Below are 24,270 nucleotides of genomic sequence, written 5' to 3' on the forward strand. Positions count from 1 at the left end.
AAATTCCTTTCAGTAGCACCTTAAAGACCAACTAAGTTAGTTCTTGGTATGAGCTTTCGTGTGCATGCACACTTCTTCAGATACCGGTAGCCGTGTTGGTCTGCCATAGTCAAAATAAAAAAATTCCTTTCAGTAGCACCTTAAAGACCAACTAAGTTAGTTCTTGGTATGAGCTTTCGTGTGCATGCACACTTCTTCAGATACTTCTTCGTATCTGAAGAAGTGTGCATGCACACGAAAGCTCATACCAAGAACTAACTTAGTTGGTCTTTAAGGTGCTACTGAAAGGAATTTTTTTACCTTACAATTTCGGCAACTCATATAATATGCATAAAAGAGTTGTATTTCTGTACTACATTTCTGCAGTTATGAGTATGTTAATATGTACACATTTTTATAGTTATACATATGCATTGTTGTATGTATCCCTTTAGGTATATGGTCAGTTTAAGAAACCTGGAGTGCATATGCATCTATTATTATGCATAGGATAATGTGTGTAATTATGCATACAAGGTAGGAGATTTAGCCTTATTTTTAGTGGAACTGGGGGAGGGGAACTTGCTCCTTGTTGAAATTAAGAAGTGAGGCAGAAACTGGGAGTGGGTGGGAAACCCATGTAAAGGAGCTCAACATCAAGATTTTAAGAAAACCCCTCTCTGGATCACCTGCTCCCTTGTTCACTTGGGAGGATTGCCGCCAAAGAAGTCAGTGGAGGCCAGCCCACGCTGTCCTCTGGTGTGTTTTTTTGTTTTACAGTAGTACCTTGGGTTATAGACGCTTCAGGTTACAGACGCTTCAGGTTACAGACTCTGCTAACCCAGAAATAGTAGCTCAGGTTAAGAACTTTGCTTCAGGATGAGAACAGAAATCGCGCAGCAGCAGGCCCCATTAGCTAAAGTGGTGCTTCAGGTTAAGAACAGTTTCAGGTTAAGAACGGACCTCCAGAATGAATTAAGTTCTTAACCCGAGGTACCACTGTATTTTTGAAGAGGAAGTTGTCAAAGTGTCTGTGGTGAATTGAGGCTTCATGTGAACAAGGGTAGGGACTCAGGAGTTCTCTTCAGGGCTGGGAATAGACACTCTTCAGCTCCTTCCCCCTCTAAATCCTCTCCAGCCTAATTCTCATATTGATATTTGAAATATACTCAGAGTCCTGCAGTGATTTCATGCTCTTTATTGCAGCTTGTAAAACAGTGATTGAATTTCCCCCCAAACCGCAGACTTTTATATACATTATTTACACAATGAGTCCCGTCTGATTGGCTGATTAGCTTCCTCCTGGGGTCTGATTGGGCTGCTGCTGCAAGCCAATCAGTTGTTGCATTCTAGGACCCTACTTGCCTATTTTTCTAGGATCCAAGCTTAGGACATAACAATATTGTTGGGCGGCAGCCATTGAAACACCAGTCACATATAGGACTGTTATGGTACCCTTCCCCCACCTCAGCCTATTACTGATAGGTGTGCAAGTGAAAGCATGTGATCTCGACAGGGATGCAAGTTTACACCAAGATCCCGCACCCCATTTACATTCATTAGCCACATCCCCAAAGCCTGTAAAATGCCCTTCTCACCAAAGCCTACATATGCCACTTTTCTCTGGCTCTCATAAGTGCCATCATGGAGTAAGAGCAGGAGTCTGTGTGTTTTAGATGACCTCATCAGCACAACTGCATGAAAATGATGGTGCAAATTGCTTTCCCCTCCCCACAGGGAGCTGCCACACACAATTGGCTCCCCATGCAATCTTGACCCCACACAAATCTTCATCTCAGGAACTGTTGCACCACAAAGGAAATGTGAGAACTGGATCGCCATGAACATGGAATTAACATTCAGGGAATAAGGGCCAGCCTCAGCAGCTAGCACCCTCAAGCAGCACTGGAGCCCCTGCAGCAAGCAGCTGGAAGGAGGAAGCATTTGCCACATTCATTTTCCCACAATGCCCTGGAGCATCTGGTACAGTGTCACAGCCAGGCTTTCTAGGAAATGTGAAATCATCACGAGGGATCCACCAGAGGAGGAGGAGGAGGTCCGTTCTTGCCATGGTCCCTTCAGACCTCAAAGTAGCCCTGAACAGAGGCGGATTTAGGAGAGTGTGGCTGGTTCAGTCACACTGGACATGGAGCCTCTGGAGTGCCGCAGGGGACTCCACAACTATGATGTAGCATGGAAGGCAAGGGTGTGTGGGGGGCCACTAGGGGCGCATTGGAAGATGGCCGACAATACCATCTCTCCGTCTCACACGAGGCAATTAAGAGGCTAATATGGGAGTATGTAGCCTTCCTTGTTTCCCCAGGGAATGGGGGAAACACTGCCTTCACCTGCGGTTGCCATAGATCACCCCCGAGTTCGAAAGAAGAAGGGGGTGAGGGCACTAGGCGCACAGCACTCGTTGGGATGGCTCTCCCGACGCCATCTTTGATTGCGCAACCTGGTTGCAGGAGCTCAAAATAACAATTAGAGAGAGCAGCAAATGCACATGTTTCAAGTGAAGAACGGGAGTTTAGACTGCTAATTGAAGTGACCTCTGTGAAGCTGAGCGACGGGCTGGATTCAAGATACATCAAAGGGTCGGTATGTCGGAACGGGACAGAAAGGGGGGGGACTTTTCTTTTTTCTCTCTATGTGATTACCTAACAATCCCTCCCCAAGAATAATAATAATAATAATAATAATAATAATAATAATAATAATAATTTATTATTTATACCCCGCCCATCTGGCTGGGTTTCCCCAGCCACTCTGGGCGGCTTCCAAAAGAATATTAAAATACAATGATACATCAAACATTAAAAGCTTCCCTAAACAGGGCTGCCTTCAGATGTCTTCTAAAAGTCTGGTAGTTGTTGTTCTCTTTGACATCTGGTGGGAGGGCGTTCCACAGGGAGGGCGCCACTACCGAGAAGGCCCTCTGCCTGGTTCCCTGTAACTTGGCTTCTCGTAGTGAGGGAACCGCCAGAAGGCCCTCGGTGCTGGACCTCAGTGTCCGGGTAGAACGATGGAGGTGGAGACGCTCCTTCAGGTATACTGGACCAAGGCCGTTTAGGGCTTTAAAGGTCAGCACCAACACTTTGAACTGTGCTCGGAAACGTACTGGGAGCCAATGTAGGTCTTTCAAGACCGGTGTTATATGGTCTCGGCGGCCGTTCCCAGTCACCAGTCTGGCTGCTGCATTCTGGATTAGTTGTAGTTTCCGGGTCACCTTCAAAGGTAGCCCCACGTAGAGCGCATTGCAGTAGTCCAAGCGGGAGATAACCAGAGCATGCACCACTCCGGCAAGGCAGTCCGTGGGCAGATAGGGTCTCAGCCTACGTACCAGATGGAGCTCGTACACAGCTGCCCTGGACACGGATTTAACCTGTGCCTCCATGGACAGCTGTGAGTCCAAAATGACTCCCAGGCTGCGCACCTGGTCCTTCAGGGGCACGGTTACCCCATTCAGGACCAGGGAATCCCCCACACCTGCCCGCCTCCTGTCCCCCAGAAACAGTACTTCTGTCTTGTCAGGATTCAATCTCAATCTGTTTGCCGCCATCCATCCAAGAAGTTACCGTTGCACAATTGACTATAAGCGGGATGATTAAGAAACTGTGTGGAAATGAATTACTAACCAAAGGCATGGTTTATGGAGATCTGGAAAAGAATCAAAGGCTTTTGGAATGGCGCAGTTATAAAAAGAGAGTCGCCATGTTGGCAGGCTTTGTTCCAGGATTGACGATTAAGAGGGGGAGGAGGCCTTGGCTTTGTTATTATATCGGACTCTTGGCAGAACCCCCTGAGAAAATTGAGAAGGGAGTGACAGGCCTGCGAAGATTAATGAGCAGACGTGAAGATTGTTTTTATGGAAGTGATGAAATGCGTCTGCTGTCTGAATATGACTCTTGGATGAATGGAAAAATCCACACAGGATTATAAAAATGCTTGTTTTCAACTCGCTTGTGGAGATTATCAGAGGTCACAAAGTAAAGAAAGGAAAAATATACGAAAAAAACAAGAAGAGATGAGGAAAACAACAAAGAAGGAATGGATAGAATTATGAACATTATTTGGACAGAATTGTGAACATCAAAGCAGGAGCAATAAGATGACCGGATCCCTTTCGGAGCTTGAAACATGGGTACCCCCAACAAAAATTTAAAATTTGGCTCTGTAATTTGGAATTAATGTGATTTGATTGGTTTGTTAATAAAAATTATTATTATTATTATTATTTTAAAAAAGGAAGGCAAGGGTGTGTGAGAGAGAGATGTCAAATTTTGGCATTGCACAGGACACCACTGAAATTTGTGATCCCAAGGTCTACCACTGCCCTGAAACAGATTAGGGGCTTGTTAAGTTTATGGAAGGAGTGCCTTGCACTGAAAACGTGCAGGAAAGGCAGAAATGTTATGCCTTTAATAGCAAGCAAAAATAAACAGTTGAAAGTTTTCCCTGGCAGGGATGGTTGCAAATTGTGGTTGAGGAGTGCCAGGCAGCCAAAGTGAGCTGCTAGTGAAGTTCACAGTAAGAAGTGAGGAGTAGGAAAATACAGTTCCCAGTAACAGAAAGCAAGAAAGGAATGTGGATACTCATGTAGAGGACAAAAAAGATCTAGTTCACTCATGAAGTGAGAAAATGTCAAACTGAAGGTGCCCATCTCAAGGATGCCTATGAGGATCTACATACAGCAACAGTGTTTTGTGTTGTGTCGGCTCCTATTTGTTATGTGCAAATGGCTTTAGATACCTATTAGGCCCATCAATTACCATATAGCATATATTCAACAAAAAAACAGTGACAATTATTTGTTGACAGCTGGACATATAAAGGGCCCCATTACCTTCAGTAGCTGAGGGCCTCATCAAACCTCAATCTGGCCCTGATCACAGCCATGCAATGTCCAGGGCTGCAGCAACTTTCCATGCAGAATGTGGTTTGTTCCCCCAACTCCACCCACCATATAATTTTTGGAGAAAAAGAACGCAAATGCTATGCAGATAAGCAGTCTGTTGGCAAATGGCCTTTGGGAGGGTTGCTACTGAGTTGTCTTCTGTGGCTTTGAGAATGCAGAAGTAGGGACAGAAAGTGCCATGACGTCCTCCTGACTCAGTCTTTTGCCACATCAGCCTGCAGTTCTTTATATCTTCTGAGCGTTTTATGTCTTGGGTTCAGTCTTGCCAAGATGCAGTATAGATATGTTGGCTTTGACAAACCCCAGGCGGAATCACTTTCACTTTTATCCCACAAGGTGATGTGATCATTGCACAGTGAAGTGCAAAGAAGCTTGTAAAAGTCTGCTAAAATAACACCCTGGCCCTACAGTGACATTCATGTTTTCAATAAGTGTTGAAAGTTCAAAGCCGGTTTGGAAAGAGAGTGAGAGAGGGCTCCTTGGGGAGTCCTGCAGTCCTGCCATCACACCATGAAGGCCCTAGAGCTGGTATTAATATAGAAGTAAGCATTTTCAAAATAATGCAAAATTCTGACCATGATGGCTGCACAGGTAGATGTGAAATAATGGACATAGGTGTGAAGTCTCATGTGTTTCAATGTTCTTTGTTTTTCACACATAATTTCTGGTACTTGTCCCTGGTAAATCAGTTCCTATTTTGGCTTTTGGGGAGATAGGGAGATGCCCTCAAAGACAGGCTGAAGATGGGCACCCCAGCTCCCACAAAAAGGGAAAGGAGGTTGAAGGAGGTTTAAAGGGTAGGTTGATGTGTATGTTCTTGGTGTGTATGTTCATTTTGCATTTGCCTCTGTCAAATAGGCCTTGCAGGTTTTTATATTGTTTCAAAACCCTGCAAAACGTGTTTGATCAGAGGTGACTGTGGCACACACAGAAAAGGTTTTTGTATACCAGAGGCAGGCAGAAAGTTTTCTTCTTTGGCAATCACTTGTAGCTGAGTAAGATTGTCTTCCATGAACATGGTCTTAACAGAGTTTTTATAACATTATTCTTGTTTATAAAACCCAATTAAAAAACAAACAGTGAGTCTGTGAGTGATTGTGGAGGCCAATTCTGGATCCACATGTCCTTCCACAGTGGGGACATAGGTTTCCAGGTGGGAGTAGATCATGATGAGGATTTGCCAAACATGCCTTCCTCTTAGCAAGTTTCTCCCTTTCGTCCTCAGTTCAAGGATCTTCAATGTCCATGACACCTTTGGTAAAGGCTGTTCTCCAGTTGGAGTGTTGGCAAGCCAGTGTTTCCCAATTGTCGGCTGTGGTCCACAGATGGACTCCATATTGCTTACTATTTGCTGCCAAAGAATGCTAGACTAGGGGGATCTTGGGTTGATCCTTGGTCTGCACAAATATACAGAAACATAATAAAACATCAGACATTAAAAGCTTCTCTATATAGGGATGCCTTCAGATGTCTTCTAAAGGTTGTGAGGTTACTTATCTCCTTAACATCAGAAGGGAGGGTGCCACTACTGAGAAGGCCCTCTACCTTTAACCTCACTTCTTGCAGCGAGGGAACCACCAGAAGGCCCTTGGAGCTGGACCTCAGAGATGGGAGTGGAAGCTCCTTCAGGTATGCAGGGCTTTAAAGGTGAGCACTTACACTTTGACTTGTGCTTGGAAACGTACTGGGAGCCACTCTCCTGCCCCGGCCCTGCTACCACGGTAAAGTCTACCTCCTTCCAAATCTGAGTTATTTAATCTGCAAAAAACTTCGCAAAGTCATTTCAGGAGATCTTGGGAGTCCTCACCAGAACCCAGTGGTGAAAAGGATCTGTTAGATTCCAGACTGCCTGAAAGAGTCTCCTGGTACTGTTTTCTGCAGATGCAATAGAGGCAGTGAAGAAGGTCCTCTTTGCCGTTGCTATCGCCACTTGGTAGGCTCAACGTTGAGCTCTAACCTGTGTCTGGTCCGATTCAGAATGAGTTTTCTGCCACCGGCGCTCTAGCTGTCTCAGTGATTGTTTCATCAGCCTCAGCCCTGGAGAAAACCATGGGGCTGTCTGGGCTCCATGCAATCAGAGAGGGTGCTTTGGAGCCAGGCAGTCAATAGCCTTGGTTAACTCTACATTCCAGGGAGCCACCAGGGAATCAGCTGAAAGGCCATCAATATGGGATAAGAGCCATAAAGTGTCGGGTGGACCATTCAAATTAGTACCTTGTAGAATTGTTCATTAATTTTAAAATGCTAAATCCTGTACTAATACTAGCCCTTTTTATGTTCTGAAGCAAAAGTGCATATTCAGAATAGCTTCGGATTGGTTATGCTTTAAACAGTAAAAGAGCCTGAGTTGGCACTCTTCCTTTGCAAAGTGAAAACACAGAAATGAGCCCTGGGGATTCTTTTATAAAGACCACCCAAAGTGAAGCTGACCCATCCCTGGTTTAACATTATGGCAGCAGTCCTTCAACAGTTCCAGACCCAGAGCCCTAACCCTCACCCAAACAAGCATTTAGGGACCCACTTCATTTGCTTCCTTTGTACCTGAACAGTGGAACTGCTTTTTGCAACTCCATATATTGTCAAGCCTTAGCTCCCATCAGCCCTGAATGGGGGTGGGGGCATAGATGAACCTGCAGTACAAAGCCCCACCCTGACATGGGCATAGCCAGTATTTTTATTAGGGGGGGCATGACTTTTGTTAGGGGGGCAGAACTGACATGACTGGTCAGTTAGTTAAGTATTTCTATTGTTTTCCTTGACTGGGGGGGCAGCTACCCCCCATCCCCCCCTTGCCCATGCATTCTGACCCAGCAGTTGAAGTCCAGTGATGTCTCTCACAAATTGTTTTCAGCTCTCTCTTAAAGGCCACAGTTTATCTCCCGTTTTACTTGATTGAGCTAGTACAGTTTAGTAGAGCTGCTAAGAACATAAAATCGGAAGCCCCTCATTCAAATCTTAGCTTAGTTACAGACATCATAGGTGTTTTTAAGCAAGCCAGTATTTTCTTAGCTTTAGCTGTCACATGGGGTGAGCAGGACTAGTCCACTTTGCAGAGCTGCTTTCAGGAAGGCTGCAATCATGTGCCATGAATACTGATGGCTTATGGTGTCCAGGATCCAGGGGGGTCTAAGCAGTTTCAGAAAATTTATGCATTTCATTATTTATGCTTGGATTTTTACTTTCTCTTGCTGCAATTACTGCATAGTTGTTGGCTTACAGAGCAAACACATTTATTTATTTATTTATTCATTCATTCATTCATTCATTCATTCATTTGTATACTGCTTTTCTGGCAGACGTCACAAAGTGCTTTACATAAAGTTATTACAGCAATATGCAGCGATTGAAACATAAGCTAACAAAGCAATGGAATATTTTTTTTAAAGCAGCAGCAGCTGCAACTGCTGCCTCTCCATCCCCATGGGATCTGGGGTTCTTCAGAGGCCCCCCTGGTGGCAGTTGCCCAAGGGAGGGGCCGCTGATGTGAGCTGGGCAGGGGCCAGCCAGAAGACCCTTTCCTTCCCCTCCCCTCCGGGGGGGGGGGTAGCCTTTTTTTACCTCATCCCCAGCAGCCATATTTCTGTCAGGAGGTCCTCAAGACACTGAACACAGGTTCAGAGATGGCAAAGCACATGCAATGCATTATATTACAATGCTTACTTTATTTTCCCCCGGAGTAGAAAGTGAGGTTTGTTAATCTCGGAAAACCTCAAAGCCAAGAGGCCTTGTGCAGCTGCAGATAGCAAAGCCAGTAGGATTGCCACAGGGCCCTCTTTCTTGCAAGCTGAAGAAAAGTATGCAAATCAAAGGGACAAACAAGTTTCCTCACACGGAAATGCTTGTCGGCAGGAAGCAGCAAATTCTGAGCGGCTGCGGGCTCTGGCAGACCAGCAAGGCTCTGCAAAGTAGGCAGAAGCCATGGGGCCACCTCCCAGAGCCTGTGGCTTTTGAGTCGTCCGGGGAGTTGGGCTGGGATTCACCCCTGTGCTTCCTGCTGAGGACTTGACCATGGCGGACCCTGAACCTGCTGGTAGGCGAAGCAATCTTCTGATCTATTTCAGCAAAAAGGATGAAGCTCATTCTTAGTGCACTGTCAGGAGGCAGGCCTGGGGCTTCTAATCTGGGGCTGCACTGAAGGTGTGGTTGTGCACTTGCTGGAAAATTCTCACTGTTATTTGGGGCCGGATCTCTGAGAGTGAAGCTTGAGTGGATGAGATCAGCAGTTTATTCAGGGCCAGGGGATCAACGATTTTGTTCGGAACTGAAGACAGCACAAAAGAGACCATGTGTATATACACACTCAGCCAGCTGTCCTCTGCAGTTAACAGTTCCCTCCACCCCAAATGTGGGGAGTAACAGCCTGCAAAACCTGTTTGACCAGAGACAACCTGAGGCAAAAGGGACAAAGCAGTGGCGTAGCGTGGGGGGTGCAGGGGGGGGGGGCCGGCCGCACCGGGCGCAACATCTGGGGTTAGGGTTAGGGGGCGCAAATCCACGGGTTAGGGGGCGCAAATTACTTGCCTTGCCCCGGGTGCTGACAACCCACGCTACGCCACTGGGACAAAGAGGTACTGCAATGGGCAACACCACCTCTGCTGTGCAAATACAGCCCCTGTGGGTATGCAGTCCTTGGTTGTGGCTGGTGCAAAAAAGAGGAAACTAAATGAAACTAGGCAGATTGAGTATAGCAGTGTTCATTTCAGAAGTACTTAGAAAGCAGGATCAGTTATTACTTGCTTCAGAAACCATTATTATATTCTTATTGTATTCACAGTTGGGAAGAGGGCTCAAAAGGTAGTTGGTGTTATATATTCGTATATTTTATATATTTGTTACTTGAAAACTTATTTTAAAAGGCTGACACTTAAGTTATATCTCTGAAACTGAAGGCATGTGCACACAGCACTAGGTACACTAATTGGAACCCTAATCCTGAAACTTAAAAAAGCAACTTTTAAAACTAATGCTTTTAAAGTTTTGTAGCAGAAATGTCAGATTTGAAATTCTATATGTACACACACATGTGAAATTTTAGAAAACTTTCCTCCCCAGATTTGTTTCAGCTGTTGCACTAGATGTTTGAGTGGAAATTATTCAGGCCACCTGAGGAGCCCTTGCAGGACGGTCCATCTCCTGCCAGCCATGCTCAGGGCTGTGATCAGCACAGATTTCCATTTCTTGGCTGTTTTTGCCTAACTGCCCTTCTGTACGTACACACCTACACATTGGACACAAAATCACAGAGCATCTTAGAGCTGGGAAGGATATAGAGGTCAGGTGACCTGACTCCCTGACTTGGTCTCACATGCACCGTATTCATCTTCCAGCAATCCTCAGATACAGGAACCTCACCCCATAGATCACAATGTTGTGCTACAAGCAGAGCCCAGGGCTAATAGTTTCTCAGCCCCAGAGTCTGCTACGATAGTCATAAGAAGAGCTGGCTGCATTAGGCCAGTGGCCAGTCAAGTCCCGCCTCCAGTGGCCAACCAGATGCCTATGGGAAGCCCGTCAGCAGGAGCTGAGCAGGAGCAGCCCTCTCTCCCTCTTGGCTGTTTCCAGCAACCTGCGCTCAGAGACCTCTTGCCTCCCACAGGGGAGGGGGAACACAGCCACCCGGGTTAGGAGTTACTGAAACACATTATCTCAGTGAATTTCCCTAATCCTTTTTAAAAGCCGCCATTGCCTCTTTTGGAAGGGAATTACGGTACATAGTCTCGCAGAGAAAAGCCTCAAGGCATTTTCAGTACTGGATGGGTGTGGTTCTCCGAAGCACTCTTAGGGGTTCATGTTCCTGTGTGCCTCTGATTCACTGTTTCAGCTTGCGCTACAGCCCCCTTGTATGACCTAAGTGAATGGTTCATATCCCTTATCAGGCCTCCATTTCATTCTGTCGGACAGTGAGGACAAGGCTCCGTAGGCACTGGCTCTCTTTTTCCATGGTGGATGTTTTTACAGCTCATTTGTGCTCAGCAAGAAGGCAGAAGTTCCACTTCCCTTTGTGCGCCTCTTACCTCATTTCACAGAAAGTGTCAAATAGTAAAACAAAAAACAAAAAAACAACTCAGCATCTTTCCCTGCCTCAATTAGAACATTATTTCCGGTCCTGGGCCTGGCACACACAGAATAGATGTCGACACTGCTTAACAAGCAAGCATTTGGAGGACAGGGGGAGGATCTGTTCCCCATGTATACAAAATTCACACACCGGACAAGACACGTACATGCAAAGGAATGTGGGAATCCATGCGTTTCTGCATTAATTTCTGGGCAGAAGTTAGAGGCACCATTTAAGAATGAGAGGGGTATGTTTCAGGATCCCGTCCAGCCAGTTCTGCAGTTCTACACACTGATTTACAAAGTTACCAGGTTTCATAAAAACAAGATATTGAGGAAGGAATTCAGCGTTGCACTAAGGCCATTATTCCATTAGGACAAGCATCTGGGCTTGACAGATGGAACAATTCCCCCCTCTCCTCCTCCAGTGCACTTTTTGGGGTTCTCCCAACCCCTTCAGAGCCAATTTCAGGCTTCAAGGGGAGGAGCGGGAAGGCGACTGTACAAGCAAGAGCCAATTCCGTGGATGCACCTCATTAATTAAATCCCACCCTAAGATTAATGGGGCAGAGCCTTAGAAATAAGGGGTGGGCCTTGGTAGCGTAGGGACAGAACCTGGCCATAGACAGAGATTTTGCCTGGGAGCATTGGGAACAGAGCCTGTGTCCAGTAGTTTCTGGGCAAAGCCTCATAGCCACAAGTGGCTCTAATAGCAAAAAAACTCAAGCCAAACAGAAAATAGCCTATCCGCTGGTTTCTGTCTTCATGCTATAGGCACTTCCAGACAGTAACTGTTTTCAGGTGAAATTCTGTCACAAATTCAAGTTGTGCAATTAATGTTGGTTTAGAGGTCTCGACCAACAAAGTTGCTTCTGCAAAAGATCAGACTTTTATAATAAGGAAAATGCACGGGAAAGTGTAGGATGACACTTGCTTTGACACAACATCGTTTAACTTCCCTGCAAATAATCTGGAATTAATGCTCAGTCAACAGCCATTGTTATCTAAGTTCTCTACAAACAAATCAGGGTGAATGTTCAACACACAGGTTGTCTGGAACCACCACTATTTTCTCCCTCTGAGAGCTAAACTTCATCCCCTGGAGATCTTGAGATGAGTTGTTAGTATGAGTGACTAGAATTATAAGCAATTAAATGAGCCTGCGTAGTAGTCACCAGGCATGCCCAAGGGCAACTTCTTGACTCTTGCTAGTAACACTGCTGTAGTAATTACAGATTGTAAAAAAGTGAAACTCCCCAGGAAAATATGCCAGGCCTACTCCACTATGATATATAGGTGCTCATAGGATGTTTTTATTCCACCAGGCATTCAGCGAACTGATTTCACATGAGATAAGTTGTTGCTATGGTATTGTGTATTTTTACTTTTTGCAGTGCTGTTCTGCAGACACGTAAGGTGTACAAAAATGTATATTCTGAAGTAAAGTGTGCATATAAATGCATTGTTTGTTGTTTAGTCGTTTAGTCATGTCTGACTCTTCGTGACCCCCTGGACCAGAGCACGCCAGGCCCTCCTGTCTTCCACTGCCTCCCGCAGTTTGGTCAAACTCATGCTGGTCGCTTTGAGAACACTGTCCCGCCATCTCGTCCTCTGCCGTCCCCTTCTCCTTGTGCCCTCAATCTTTCCCAGCATCAGGGTCTTTTCCAGGGAGTCTTCTCTTCTCATGAGGTGGCCAAAGTATTGGAGCCTCAGCTTCATGATCTGTCCTTCCAGTGAGCACTCAGGGCTGATTTCCTTCAGAATGGATAGGTTTGATCTTCTTGCCGTCCATGGGACTCTCAAGAGTCTCCTCCAGCACCATAATTCAAAAGCATCAATTCTTCGGTGATCAGCCTTCTTTATGGTCCAGCTCTCACTTCCATACATCACTACTGGGAAAACCATAGCTTTAACTATACAGGATATAAATGCATATATTAGTGAAAATAGCATGTAATGCAATATATAAGGAGAAACTATGTTGCAAAAAATGTGTATATTAGGAAATAGCACTAAAATGTAATTAATCTTCATGAGGGACCTGTGTTTTTTATAAAAAAAAATTGCAAATGTGGAATGTGAAGAACTGAACTAACACTGAAAAAATGAGAAATGAACTAGAATTGACAGATTTGCCCATCCCTAGATATGGGCAAGGCACGCTTATTATGTTTATATAATAAGACATTTAGGCTAAATTTTAGGAAGAGTTCTTGAGTTATAGAGTTCCTTAATATTAAGATAGATATCAGTGTTATAAAATACATTCATGACTGTGCATATTCTAGGCTTCTGAACACATATTGTACAGATGTAAAAATTGGTATTAAGTACAATATTCTGCATACTGTCTGTTCAGCTTCCATTTTAAAAAACCAGGTGTCTAGTCCTCATGGTTGCAAAAATAGCCTTGAAGATGTGAGCACTGCCAGGTGAAATTGGCAGTGTGTGTTTTGGGAAAGATTTCCAGTGCTGAGTGAACAGAGTTTCAGTGCCCTGCAAAGATTTCTGTGGACAAAGCAAAATAAATTAAGCAAATACAATCAATTTTTACAAGAGCTGTTGATTTCAACTTGACACAGATTTTTTAAAATAAACTTGGTACATGCCCACTTAAAGCATAGAGTACATATAGCCCTGCATAGCCTGACAGTGCAAAGTTTGGTCTTCCTACAACTTTTATATGATTCAGTGTCTACTGCTCAGAGAGATGGTTATATCAGTCAAATGGCACATGTCAATTATTGATATAAAGCAAATCCAACCATGGGTGTCTTTGGGATCTCTCCTTAGTAGACTTGCTTTGACTTCCAGGAAGCGAGGAATATCAAAATTAAATATGAGGGCGTGGGGGGAGAAGCTGTAGAAGTCTTGTGGAGTGTGGACCCTGTAAGAAGGGCACACATTGGTTTCACTCTTCTAGCAGACAGTGTGGTCCTTGTATGCACTGATGTGGTCGGTTTCACAGCACTTAAATGGCTCGTTGACAGTGCTGGCTATAGTGACTCTCTGGCAGGCAAGCTTAGGGCTCATCCACACATCTTTTTGTGGCATGGTTCTAAGCACAGGTCTGGGCAGTATTGTTATTGGATTTGGGGTTTTCTGGGATCAGTGTTTTCCCCAGGAAAACCTGCATTTTACCATTGAATCAGAACAAATGGTTTTCTGCACATTACTGTTTGCTCTGATTTAGCAATAAAATGCAGGTTTTCCCAGGGAAAGCGCTGGGATAACCCCCCCCCCCCTTCAGACCTGGACCTGGAAAGCCCAGACCTGTGCCTAGAAAGCATGAAGCCAAGGTAAGTGTGAACCAGCCTATAGCTACTTTTGGATGGGAGGTGCTATAAGACATGGACTCTCACTGGACAGTGCTGAAGTCATCACCACCAGGCATATCCATCACAAATCCCTACTCTACTTTAGCTGTGCCCATGAGCATAGTCAGACGCACAGGGGGCAGCTGCCCCTCCAATCAAGTAAGTAAATAAAAATACTTAACTAACTGACCAATCACGTCTCCGATAGCTTGGATCTGCAGAAATCCTGGCTGCACCCATGACTGTGCCCTTCATTTCAGCCACTGTCTGAAATGTGGCAGGCAATTACTAGGTCCAGGGCCTTCTCCGTAGTGGCATCCTCCCTCTGGAGACTCTACCCAGAGAGAATCACCTGGAGAGCTGGCATTTTATTGCTGTCACTGCACTGTGAGAGGGTTAAAGACTAATTTTAGCATAACTGTTTTTAGTGGAATTGTGCCTATTTTATGTATCCCGGACAGCTGGTTTGCTATATTCTATGTGTTGTGACTTGGGGTTTGTGATTTCAGCTCTCTTGACATAATATGCTGGAGACAGTTCTCTAGTAACACTTCTTTATTAAAGCAAACAAGACTGAGACTTGAGGAGGGGAAAGCTACATTTCTAGGGACAGGGGACTAGCTAGAAAGGATACATTTTGGAGGGAACAATATCAGGCAATCACAGTCCTGCCTTTTGGAGGAAACCAATAAGACAGAGGATCCAAATACAGCAGCTTAAATGAACCAATAGTAGCTGTACCCTCTGGAACCAAAAGGCAGTTACTTTACCCTAATGCAAATACAGACAATAATAATACAGATATAAAATCCTTTGACTCAATACACAACACCATGGTCTTGTTACATTGCTCCATTTTCTAGGGTTCTCTTCTGATGGGGGTTCTGTATGAATTGTTTTTCTTTTAAATGGATTGCAAGCCACTTGGAGAACCCATTAAGCTAGGAATGTAGGATACACCTATTAGAACAAACAGTCTGCACCTCCCAGTCCATCTAGTCAAGCCATTTTGAATGCCCAAAATTTGCACACACAGATATTTGGATGTTGGGAGGAGGTTACACTGTTCTGCTACAAGAGTTCAAGCAGATGTCTCCAGAAATGAAAACCAAGGGTCACTTCCCGGACTATCCCTAGCAACCAATCTTCCCCATTAACCATCACGTCCCCCAGCACTAGCAAGGTGAACCCCACACTCCACTTTGTTATGCAGAGCTAGAATTATTGCTGCAGATGTACAGAGCCGGCTGCAGCATTGCATATCATGCCCCAAAGGGCAAAAGCCAACTTCCTAGGCGTGCCTTCACATTGACAACAGTATCAACAGCACACAGGGGTTTGTGCTGTTTGGAGACACTGAGAATTCTCAGATTGCTGCACTTAGCATGCATGCTGTCCACAAAGACAGGCCAGCAAAGCCTCTTCCTCCAACCCGTGCAATTTCCGTGGTCGGCCAAGGTGTGTCAGCCAATACTGTCAGGACGAAACTAAACTCCCTATTGGCTGCCTTCCCATTAAAATTCAACTGGGCAATCTACGTAGTTCACTAGTGAGGCAAGCAAGAAGGTGCAAGACCCAGCTGAGTTAAAATGATTTGGAGCAACATTGCTGGCTCTTTTCGTTTTCATTTGTGCCTGACAAACAAGCCTTTCCTCCCATCGCTTGCTGCTTAGTGAAGCAACCCCCTGAGTTTAAGGCAACCACATCCTGTTTCTGGAGGAGGGGGAAGGAGAGCAGAGAGATTTTGCTCTGTTTATGGTATGAAGAAGCACATGCCTTGTTTTAAAGGTTTGGCAAAGGGTTTTGACCCAGAGTTAGGCCATCTTTACACATGCTGCATCCTGATATCCGGGTTTATTATGAGCATATAGGGTGTTTTCTTTTTAAATTGTTGCTTGGTGGTTTCCACGGGGAAGCATTCTAAAATGGTCTCTTCCCCTGGCAGTCTGAAGTGCTCAAGTCTAGATTCCACCACTTCAGGTCCCCCACCTGAGTCTTCTGCACAAGCAGTCAGGCCAGGCCATGTGTTTGTTTCAGGAAACAGAATTGGACGTTAGTGAGACTCTAGGGAGAAGCCTAGAAGGGGGGGGGGCACAGGTTTGTGCCGCCAATGCATGCTCCTCTCTGCTTGCTGCTTCACCCTTGGCACACCCCATCATTATGCTGAGGCGGCTGGTGCACTGTGCCCACGGGGGCGCAAGGGGGAACAGACACCCAGCAGTGTCCTGAGGAGTTTGGCAGCCCCTTTTCCCTGTGTTGCTCAGCACATGCGCTGTGCCCCACAGGCCATGAGGAGGCTGCTGGAGTGCGGTGCTGCAGCCATGGGTGAGGGCTGTGGGGCCAATAAGGGCCCTGAGGGACCCCCAGCGTGCCTGGTCTGCTGCTGCACCATGACTGGATAGACGTGTCTTTCAGTGACTTTGTGGTAAAGCCAGGGCTGGCCCACCCATGAGGCAAGGTGAGGCAACCGGCTCAGGCGGCATGATCCACGGGGGCAGCAGATCCTGATGTTGATCTTTCTTTCCCCCTGGTTCCTGATCTTCCCTCACCCCTTCTTCCTTGTTGGGGAGGGCATTCGCCCAGGTGCCAAAATGTCTTGGGGTGGCCCTGATAAAGCCTCTCATAGGGATTGGCTGGGCAGCACTGATATCATAATGTGGTTGGGTTGCACCAATGATGGCTGCAACCCTACTGAACTATTTTTGCCCTCTTCTGTCCAATTTTAAATAGCACCTTTGAGCAGGAAAGGAGGCGGCCACAAACTTGACATGAGCCAACAGTGTGACGTGGCAGCTAAAAAAGCCAATGCAATTCTGGGCTGCATCAATAGGAGTATAGCATCTAGATCAAGGGAAGTAATAGTGCCACTGTATTCTGCTCTGGTCAGACCTCACCTGGAGTACTGTGTCCAGTTCTGGGCACCACAGTTCAAGAAGGACACTGACAAACTGGAACGTGTCCAGAGGAGGGCAACCAAAATGATCAAAGGCCTGGAAACGATGCCTTATGAGGAACGGCTAAGGGAGCTGGGCATGTTTAGCCTGGAGAAGAGGAGGTTAAGGGGTGATATGATAGCCATGTTCAAATATATAAAAGGATGTCACATAGAGGAGGGAGAAAGGTTGTTTTCTGCTGCTCCAGAGAAGCGGACACGGAGCAATGGATCCAAACTACAAGAAAGAAGATTCCACCTAAACATTAGGAAGAACTTCCTGACAGTAAGAGCTGTTTGACAGTGGAATTTGCTGCCAAGGAGTGTGGTGGAGTCTCCTACTTTGGAGGTCTTTAAGCAGAGGCTTGACAACCATATGTCAGGAGTGCTCTGATGGTGTTTCCTGCTTGGCAGGGGGTTGGACTCGATGGCCCTTGTGGTCTCTTCCAACTCTATGATTCTATGATTCTATTTAAAAAAGTAAAAACCATGACACACCGGAAGTTGTTGGGCTTTTTTTTAAAAGTAAAAGCTACAAGAAAATTTGAGGTTTTGGAGCTTTTAAAGGCAATTTTGGCACAATTTAACCCCCGTTGCAAGTGGAGAGCCAAGGGGTGAAATTCTGCAGAGCAGCAATGGTCCATCAGTGCAAGTATTTCTCCTTGTGCTACATAATGTCCTGCCCCTCTTCTCACCCCTGTGTGCCTCCCAAATCTGGATTTCTCTCAACCCTTTGAAGCAGAGTTGGTGATGGCATGGGGCATGCGTGGAGAACACATTTAATGTTCTGGCTCAAGTAGGTTTCCATTGTGAATATCCTAGCTGTAATCCAGCTGAAAATAGTGCAGAGTAATGCAATGCACTTTATTCCATGCTACCCTGATATCAACCAATCAGCTACTGGTGCCTGTCATGTCACTTCCCAAGCAGCCCCTGATTCCAATGGCCATGGGTAGGACTGCCTCTCTTTGGCATCAGAAGCTCTGGTACCAGCATGGAGCACATCCTTGCTTCCTTCCAGTGGTGGCCAGACCACTTACCAGGAAGGAGAGCAGCAAGGTGTCACAGAGATTGGCATATTGTGGGCACATGGGAGGGAGTGCCAAGTTGAGCCTGCCCATTTGCCTGCACCAAGTCGGCTTCCCTCCCACCTTGTCCTCTCCCTCTCGGAAAGCAGCAGTGGCACTGCTACCTGAAAGCTGGCAGTGCAGCTTCCCTCCACAGGCAAGTTGCTCCTGCCCCCTGAATTTTGTCAAGTCTAGAAGTGGAGCTCAGTGATTTTTGCTGAGTCCCAGCTGTCTATCAATCTCACCAGGACCGTTATAAAAATATTGGAGCACTGGCTGGGGAAATATCATCCTTGCCCCCGTTTTTCTGGCAACTGGTGTGAAATGGGTAAATAAAAAATAAGGTCAGTTTTCTTGGGTGGATCTTGTTTAACAGGACTCCTGGAATTAGTCCAAAGAGACAATTGGTTCCCCACGTCCCATGGAGCTCTCTCCACTGCAATGACTGTTGTGATGTCCTCAGAGAGAACACTGGCCCAAGTTCAATCCCAAACATCTCCAGGAAGGGCAGGGAATGTCTTAAGGGCTTGTCCACACTTCCGCTTCTCCTGTGCCTTGGAAGCACAAGTCTGTGCCTTTTACCCCTTTCCCCTCACTTTTCCCAGGCAAACCCACTCTTTAGCTCTAAATCGGAACAAATGGCAATCCACAGAAACCCCAATTGCTGTTTGCTCCGATTGAGCACTAAAGAGTAGTTTTCCCTGGGGGGAAGTGTGGGGAAGACCTGAAATTCTGTTAGGCCACTGCCAGTCAGGGCTTATCCACACTTACCTTGTGCCCCACTCTTTCCAGGCACAGGTCTGCCCTTTAAAGCTCCATGTCCAAGTGCCCCATTTTTTGCTCCAGAGCTTTCCCTGAGAAAAGCAGCTCTTTAAAGCTGACTCAGAGCAAACAACAATTTGTAGAGTGCCATTTGCTCTGACTGAGCTTTAAACCTCCTTGAACACAATGTGCCTTGCTTTTCTGTGAAGATACTTTTCTTTGTCCTCCTGTAAATATCCTTCCAACACAACAGCACTGATTTCTCTTGCCCTTTATCATATTCTCAACTAGCTAGCCCCACCCCCATCAATTGCATGGATTCAGAATATGATATTACTAACAGTGGGACCCATCCAGTATTGCTTTTGTCATTGGGGGGGGGGGGGGATGACAGACACAATGTTTAAAGAGAAGCCACAGTTGGTTATTGGTCTGTGGTACAAGCCTGGCAACTTTTCAGTTTACATGACAATTGCTGGATCTTATCAGGTCAGATGCTGGGTCGGCCATCAATTCTGCCACTCTCCCCTATGTTTACAGCCTTTCTTTAAGTTTTACTTTTCACAATGCTGTATGTTTGTTTGTTTATTTATACTTTCATCCTCCATGTTCTGTTTTTAAAAATGCAAATATGTTTAAAAGAGTTGCAAAACTGCTCGCAGGACTAATGCCTCGGTGATGTCATGTGTGCTAGCCAATTAGTACTGTCAGTGCTTTCCCCCTTTCTTTCTTTTTAAGGAAAAAGGGTATTGGCGGACACCATGAAGTTGTTACAGTAAATGCCACACTTTTAACTTTTGTTGGGGGGGAGGTGCCCGTACTGCATAGCCTTGAGTACCTCCAGAGGAAAAGTACCGAGTGCTGTGACAAGCCAGATCTTCCTGCAAACTAGCATCACTGTTGTTTTTTCCTAAGGAGCAAATGGCATGTTTGTATTAAAGAGAGTTTCAAGACAGCTCTGCAAATCTTGTGCCTGTCTTTATTTCAGTTTGAGCATTCACTAAGCCCAATAAGATTTCAAACACATCCATATTGTTAATTATTTAGTTTTCAATAGATTTTAGCTTGAAAGGAAGACAAGACTTCTCTATAATTTTGCCAGAATGCATGGCTAGATTCTATCTTTCATTGTTTGCACAAGGCCTCACGGAGATTTCTCTTTTATCCCTTTTATCCTCCTTTCCAGATCTCAATAGCCAGGTGAAAGGGACTGAAAACAAGAAACGCTTCAGTGAGATTTTCCGGAGTCTGGATGCCATAGAAATTTCAATTGGAAATTCGTATGTATCCAAGATCGGTTTCATAGCAATCCTCCTAACAGAGTGCTCACCACCCCCGCTAAATTTATCCATACTGTTGTACAGAACTGAAGGGAGAAAGATCAACGCAGATGAGGCATGAGCATCTCCATCAACTGTGGCTGCTGAAAAAAGCACAACTGCAACCATGAAAATGGCTTAGAATTGTCAGAACAATATTTCTACTGACCTGTCCAGGTTGTTATGCTTTTCGCCAGAACCAGAGGGTGCAAAGCCAGAAAAAATAACCCAGCTGAATTCTTCTTGCATTTAGCCTGGTTCTTTTATTTATTTAACAAAATTTATATACTGCTTAAATGGAAATAAAACCGCTAAGCACTTTTCAAATAATATAAAACATACATTTAAATTGTCAATAAAAATCAGTGTTAGAAACATGCTATAAAAAGCAAAATGAATAAAATCAACAGTTAAAAGTATACATTCTAAGCTAACATTATGGGTTAAATACCCATCAACTTTACATGTCTGGGTAGGCTTGCCCAAATGGAAGTTTTTAGCAGGTACTGGAAAAAATACAGGAAGGAGCCTGCCTAAAGTCAATGGGCAGGGAGTTCTGGGGTTTAGGAGCTGTGACACCAAAATATGGGTTCCTTACAAATGCCGAACAGCTATTCTGGCACACCTGCAACAGTACGAGTTGGGCAGATCCAGATGGCTGACTGGGGTAAGGGGATCCTTCCAGCAAACTGATCGGCCCTAAGGTGTTGGTAGCAGACATGTACTTTATGTTATTTTTGGTTTTTGGTTTTTTAAAGTTTGAGGTGCGTGTGCCTCCGTGGCTAGGAGTGCGTTTTACCAGCTTGATTGGTAAGACAGCTGTGGCCATTCTTGGACTGGGATAACTTGACCATGTACTGGTAACCTCGTGGTTGCACTACTCTGGTGCACTCCATGGGGCTGCTCTTGGGGTTGGTCCACAGGCTGCAGCCGCTGCAGAATGCGGGAGCAAACCACCGGCAGCATATAACACGCCACTTGGGGGGGGGGGGTTCTGGCTGCCAAGCTGCTGCCAGTCCAAGTTCAAGGTGCAGGTATGAAGATATAAACCCCTCTATAGCTCAGGACCAGGGAGCTTGAGAGACCACCTTATATCTCACCCAGCAGATGCATGCAGGAGAATTTACCCTTTCAGTGCCAAAGGTTTCCAAAGTTTTCTCTGCGGTAACTCTGGGCAGGGCTTTTTGTGTGGCTGCCCCTGCTCTGTGGAAGAGCGTTCCTGTTGAGATGCCCAATGTCGACAGGTGCCCAATATCCACACTTTCCAGAAACAAACTGAGGCTTTATAGGCTTTTCCAGTTGGCTAAATGGGTTTTTGCTTTGGTATGGTTTTAGTTTTGTTTTAAACACAACTGCTGGTACCCCCACCACCCCCAGCAACTGTTTATTGATGTTTCCATTGTACATTGTCTTGAGGTAACTCTATAGAAACTAATTGATTAATGAAGATGATGACAATAGATAATTCTGCAGCAGAGAATAATGACATCAGGAGTAATTTACTTTGGGAACAAATCAAAGGAATGCAGTTTCAATGGAAGCAGGATCAACTAAAATTGTTCTGTGGAAATGCAACCAGCCCCACACCGTTGATGCTACTGCTGGGTTTGCTTGACCTTGGGGGAGAGAGAAAATCAAGGTTTCTGGAGTTTCATGCAACTTTTGTCTCTATCAAACCAGCTTGTCTGACAAGCTACTTTTGTTTATATGGTCATAACTTTAGGGAATAGTTGCATTTCTTGGTGTGCTGCCATTGCAGATTTTAGAAGGAAGGCTTTCAAACTGATGAACAAGCAGCAATGGAGGACTGCTTCATGTTGCCGGAAGGCAAATACCTGTGTGTCATTGCCATCATTTGTGCATATAAGCAGGGAGCCACAATGGATTATGACTCCCTATTGACAGCACATATGTTGTACATTTTACCAGAAAAAAAAAAGAATTTGCCAGTGCACATCTTGCTCTGTCAGGATGAGCCCAAATACTCTGGTTTTGGGGGTGGAAAAATCCAAATGCTACCATTCTCCCAGATAAGAATCTAATAAATAAAGGAGGATATGCCACTCAGTAATGGCTCCTAAATTCTACCACTCAAGGCAGCTACACCATTCTGCATAATATTGTGTTGTATGGCCCATTTTGTGTTGTATGGTTCTGGTGGAGAACCTTTACTTCTGCCGTGTGTGTAATATTACTTGTTGGCTCTTTCTAATTTGCAGGGCAGTTGATATGTTCATTGATGATGTTAATGACAATGATAGTGGAATCTCAAACCTGCAGACGGAAAAACTACAGGTACGTTGAAATGTAAGCCTGACACTGGAGTGAAAAACTATTAGTGCATTTGTGAAAAGCTAATTTGTTCCAACAGTTCAAAAGTACAGCGGTGCCTCGCAAGACGAAAAGAATCCGTTCTGTGATTCTCTTCGTCTAGCGGTTTTTTCATCTTGTGAAGCAAGCCCATTGACGGATTAGCGCTATTAGCGGCTTTTAGTGGCTTATCTGCTGATCGGATCAGCTGATAAGCGGCTTAGCGGCTTAGAAAAGGGGGGGGGAACCAGCAGGAACTCGCAAGGCATTGTCATCTTGCAAAGCAAGCCCATAGGAAATTCGTTTTGCGAAGCACCTCCAAAACGGAAAACCCTTTCGTCTAGCGGGTTTTCCGTCTTGCGAGGCATTCGTCTTGTGGGGCACCACTGTAACCAAATCCCTTCCTTTGCATGATAAACTCCCCCATAAAGTCTAATACCACAAAACTAGCAAAATGGGTAGCCAACATGGTGCCTGTGGGTGCGGTGGCCCCCTTGAGAACTTCCACACACCACTCACTGTCCCTTGCATTAACAGGAGAGAAGGGGGCTGGCTGCCTTTCTTCCCCTCAAAAAGTCCTGTACAGCTGGAGGACAAAGTTGGAAGGCTCTCGCCTTCATCTGCTTCTTTTCTGCTGCATGTGCATTTCAAAGCTCAGGCCAGCACTGAAGCTGAAAGCAGGAGAAAGGGAAGATTCTGGGAGCTTGTGGGGAGGGGCTAGGGGAGAAAGTGGTCAAGAAAGAGAAAAGGTAATTGGAGAGAGTGGAAGGAAGAGAATCATAGAATCATAGAATCATAGAGTTGGAAGAGACCATAAGGGCCATCGAGTCCAACCCCCTGCCAAGGAGGAAACACCATCAGAGCACTCCTGACATATGGTTGTCAAGCCTCTGCTTAAAGACCTCAAAAGAAGGAGACTCCACCACACTCCTTGGCAGCAAATTCCACTGTCAAACAGCTCTTACTGTCAGGAAGTTCTTCCTAATGTTTAGGTGGAATCTTCTTTCTTGTAGTTTGGATCCATTGCTCCGTGTCCGCTTCTCTGGAGCAGCAGAAAACAACCTTTCTCCCTCCTCTATATGACATCCTTTTATATATTTGAACATGGCTATCATATCACCCCTTAACCTCCTCTTCACCAGGCTAAACATGCCCAGCTCCCTTAGCCGTTCCTCATAAGGCATCGTTTCCAGGCCTTTGACCATTTTGGTTGCCCTCCTCTGGACACATTCCAGTTTGTCAGTGTCCTTCTTGAACTGTGGTGCCCAGAACTGGACACAGTACTCCAGGTGAGGTCTGACCAGAGCAGAATACAGTGGCACTATTACTTCCCTTGATCTAGATGCTATACTCCTATTGATGCAGCCCAGAATTGCATTGGCTTTTTTAGCTGCCGCGTCACACTGTTGGCGCATGTCGAGTTTGTGGTCAACCAAGACTCCTAGATCCTTTTCACATGTACTGCTCTCAAGCCAGGTGTCCCCCATCTTGTATTTGTGCCTCTCATTTTTTTTGCCCAAGTGCAATACTTTACATTTCTCCCTGTTAAAATTCATCTTGTTTGTTTTGGCCCAGTTCTCTAATCTGTCAAGGTCGTTTTGAAGTGTGA

General features: G+C 45.4%; 1 protein-coding gene across 3 annotated transcripts in view; it reads left to right on the plus strand.

Annotated features, from left to right (window-relative positions):
- GMIP (GEM interacting protein) overlaps window positions 1-24,270 on the plus strand; it is a 109,500-nt gene that overhangs the window by 35,574 nt on the left and 49,656 nt on the right. The window contains exons 1-3 of one of the 3 annotated variants that reach the window (XM_083486274.1): window positions 8,342-8,927; window positions 20,219-20,312; window positions 22,571-22,646. In XM_083486274.1, coding sequence (XP_083342400.1) covers window positions 8,906-8,927; window positions 20,219-20,312; window positions 22,571-22,646 — 192 coding nt within the window. In that variant the 5' untranslated portion in view covers window positions 8,342-8,905. Of the gene's footprint in view, window positions 1-8,341; window positions 8,928-15,139; window positions 16,730-20,218; window positions 20,313-22,570; window positions 22,647-24,270 lie in introns of those variants that run through there. The other 2 variants (XM_083486275.1, XM_083486273.1) reach the window with 2 other exon arrangements.

The sequence above is a fragment of the Podarcis liolepis genome, assembly GCF_965112155.1.
Source record: "Podarcis liolepis genome assembly, chromosome: 2".
NCBI classification, from domain to species: domain Eukaryota; kingdom Metazoa; phylum Chordata; class Lepidosauria; order Squamata; family Lacertidae; genus Podarcis; species Podarcis liolepis.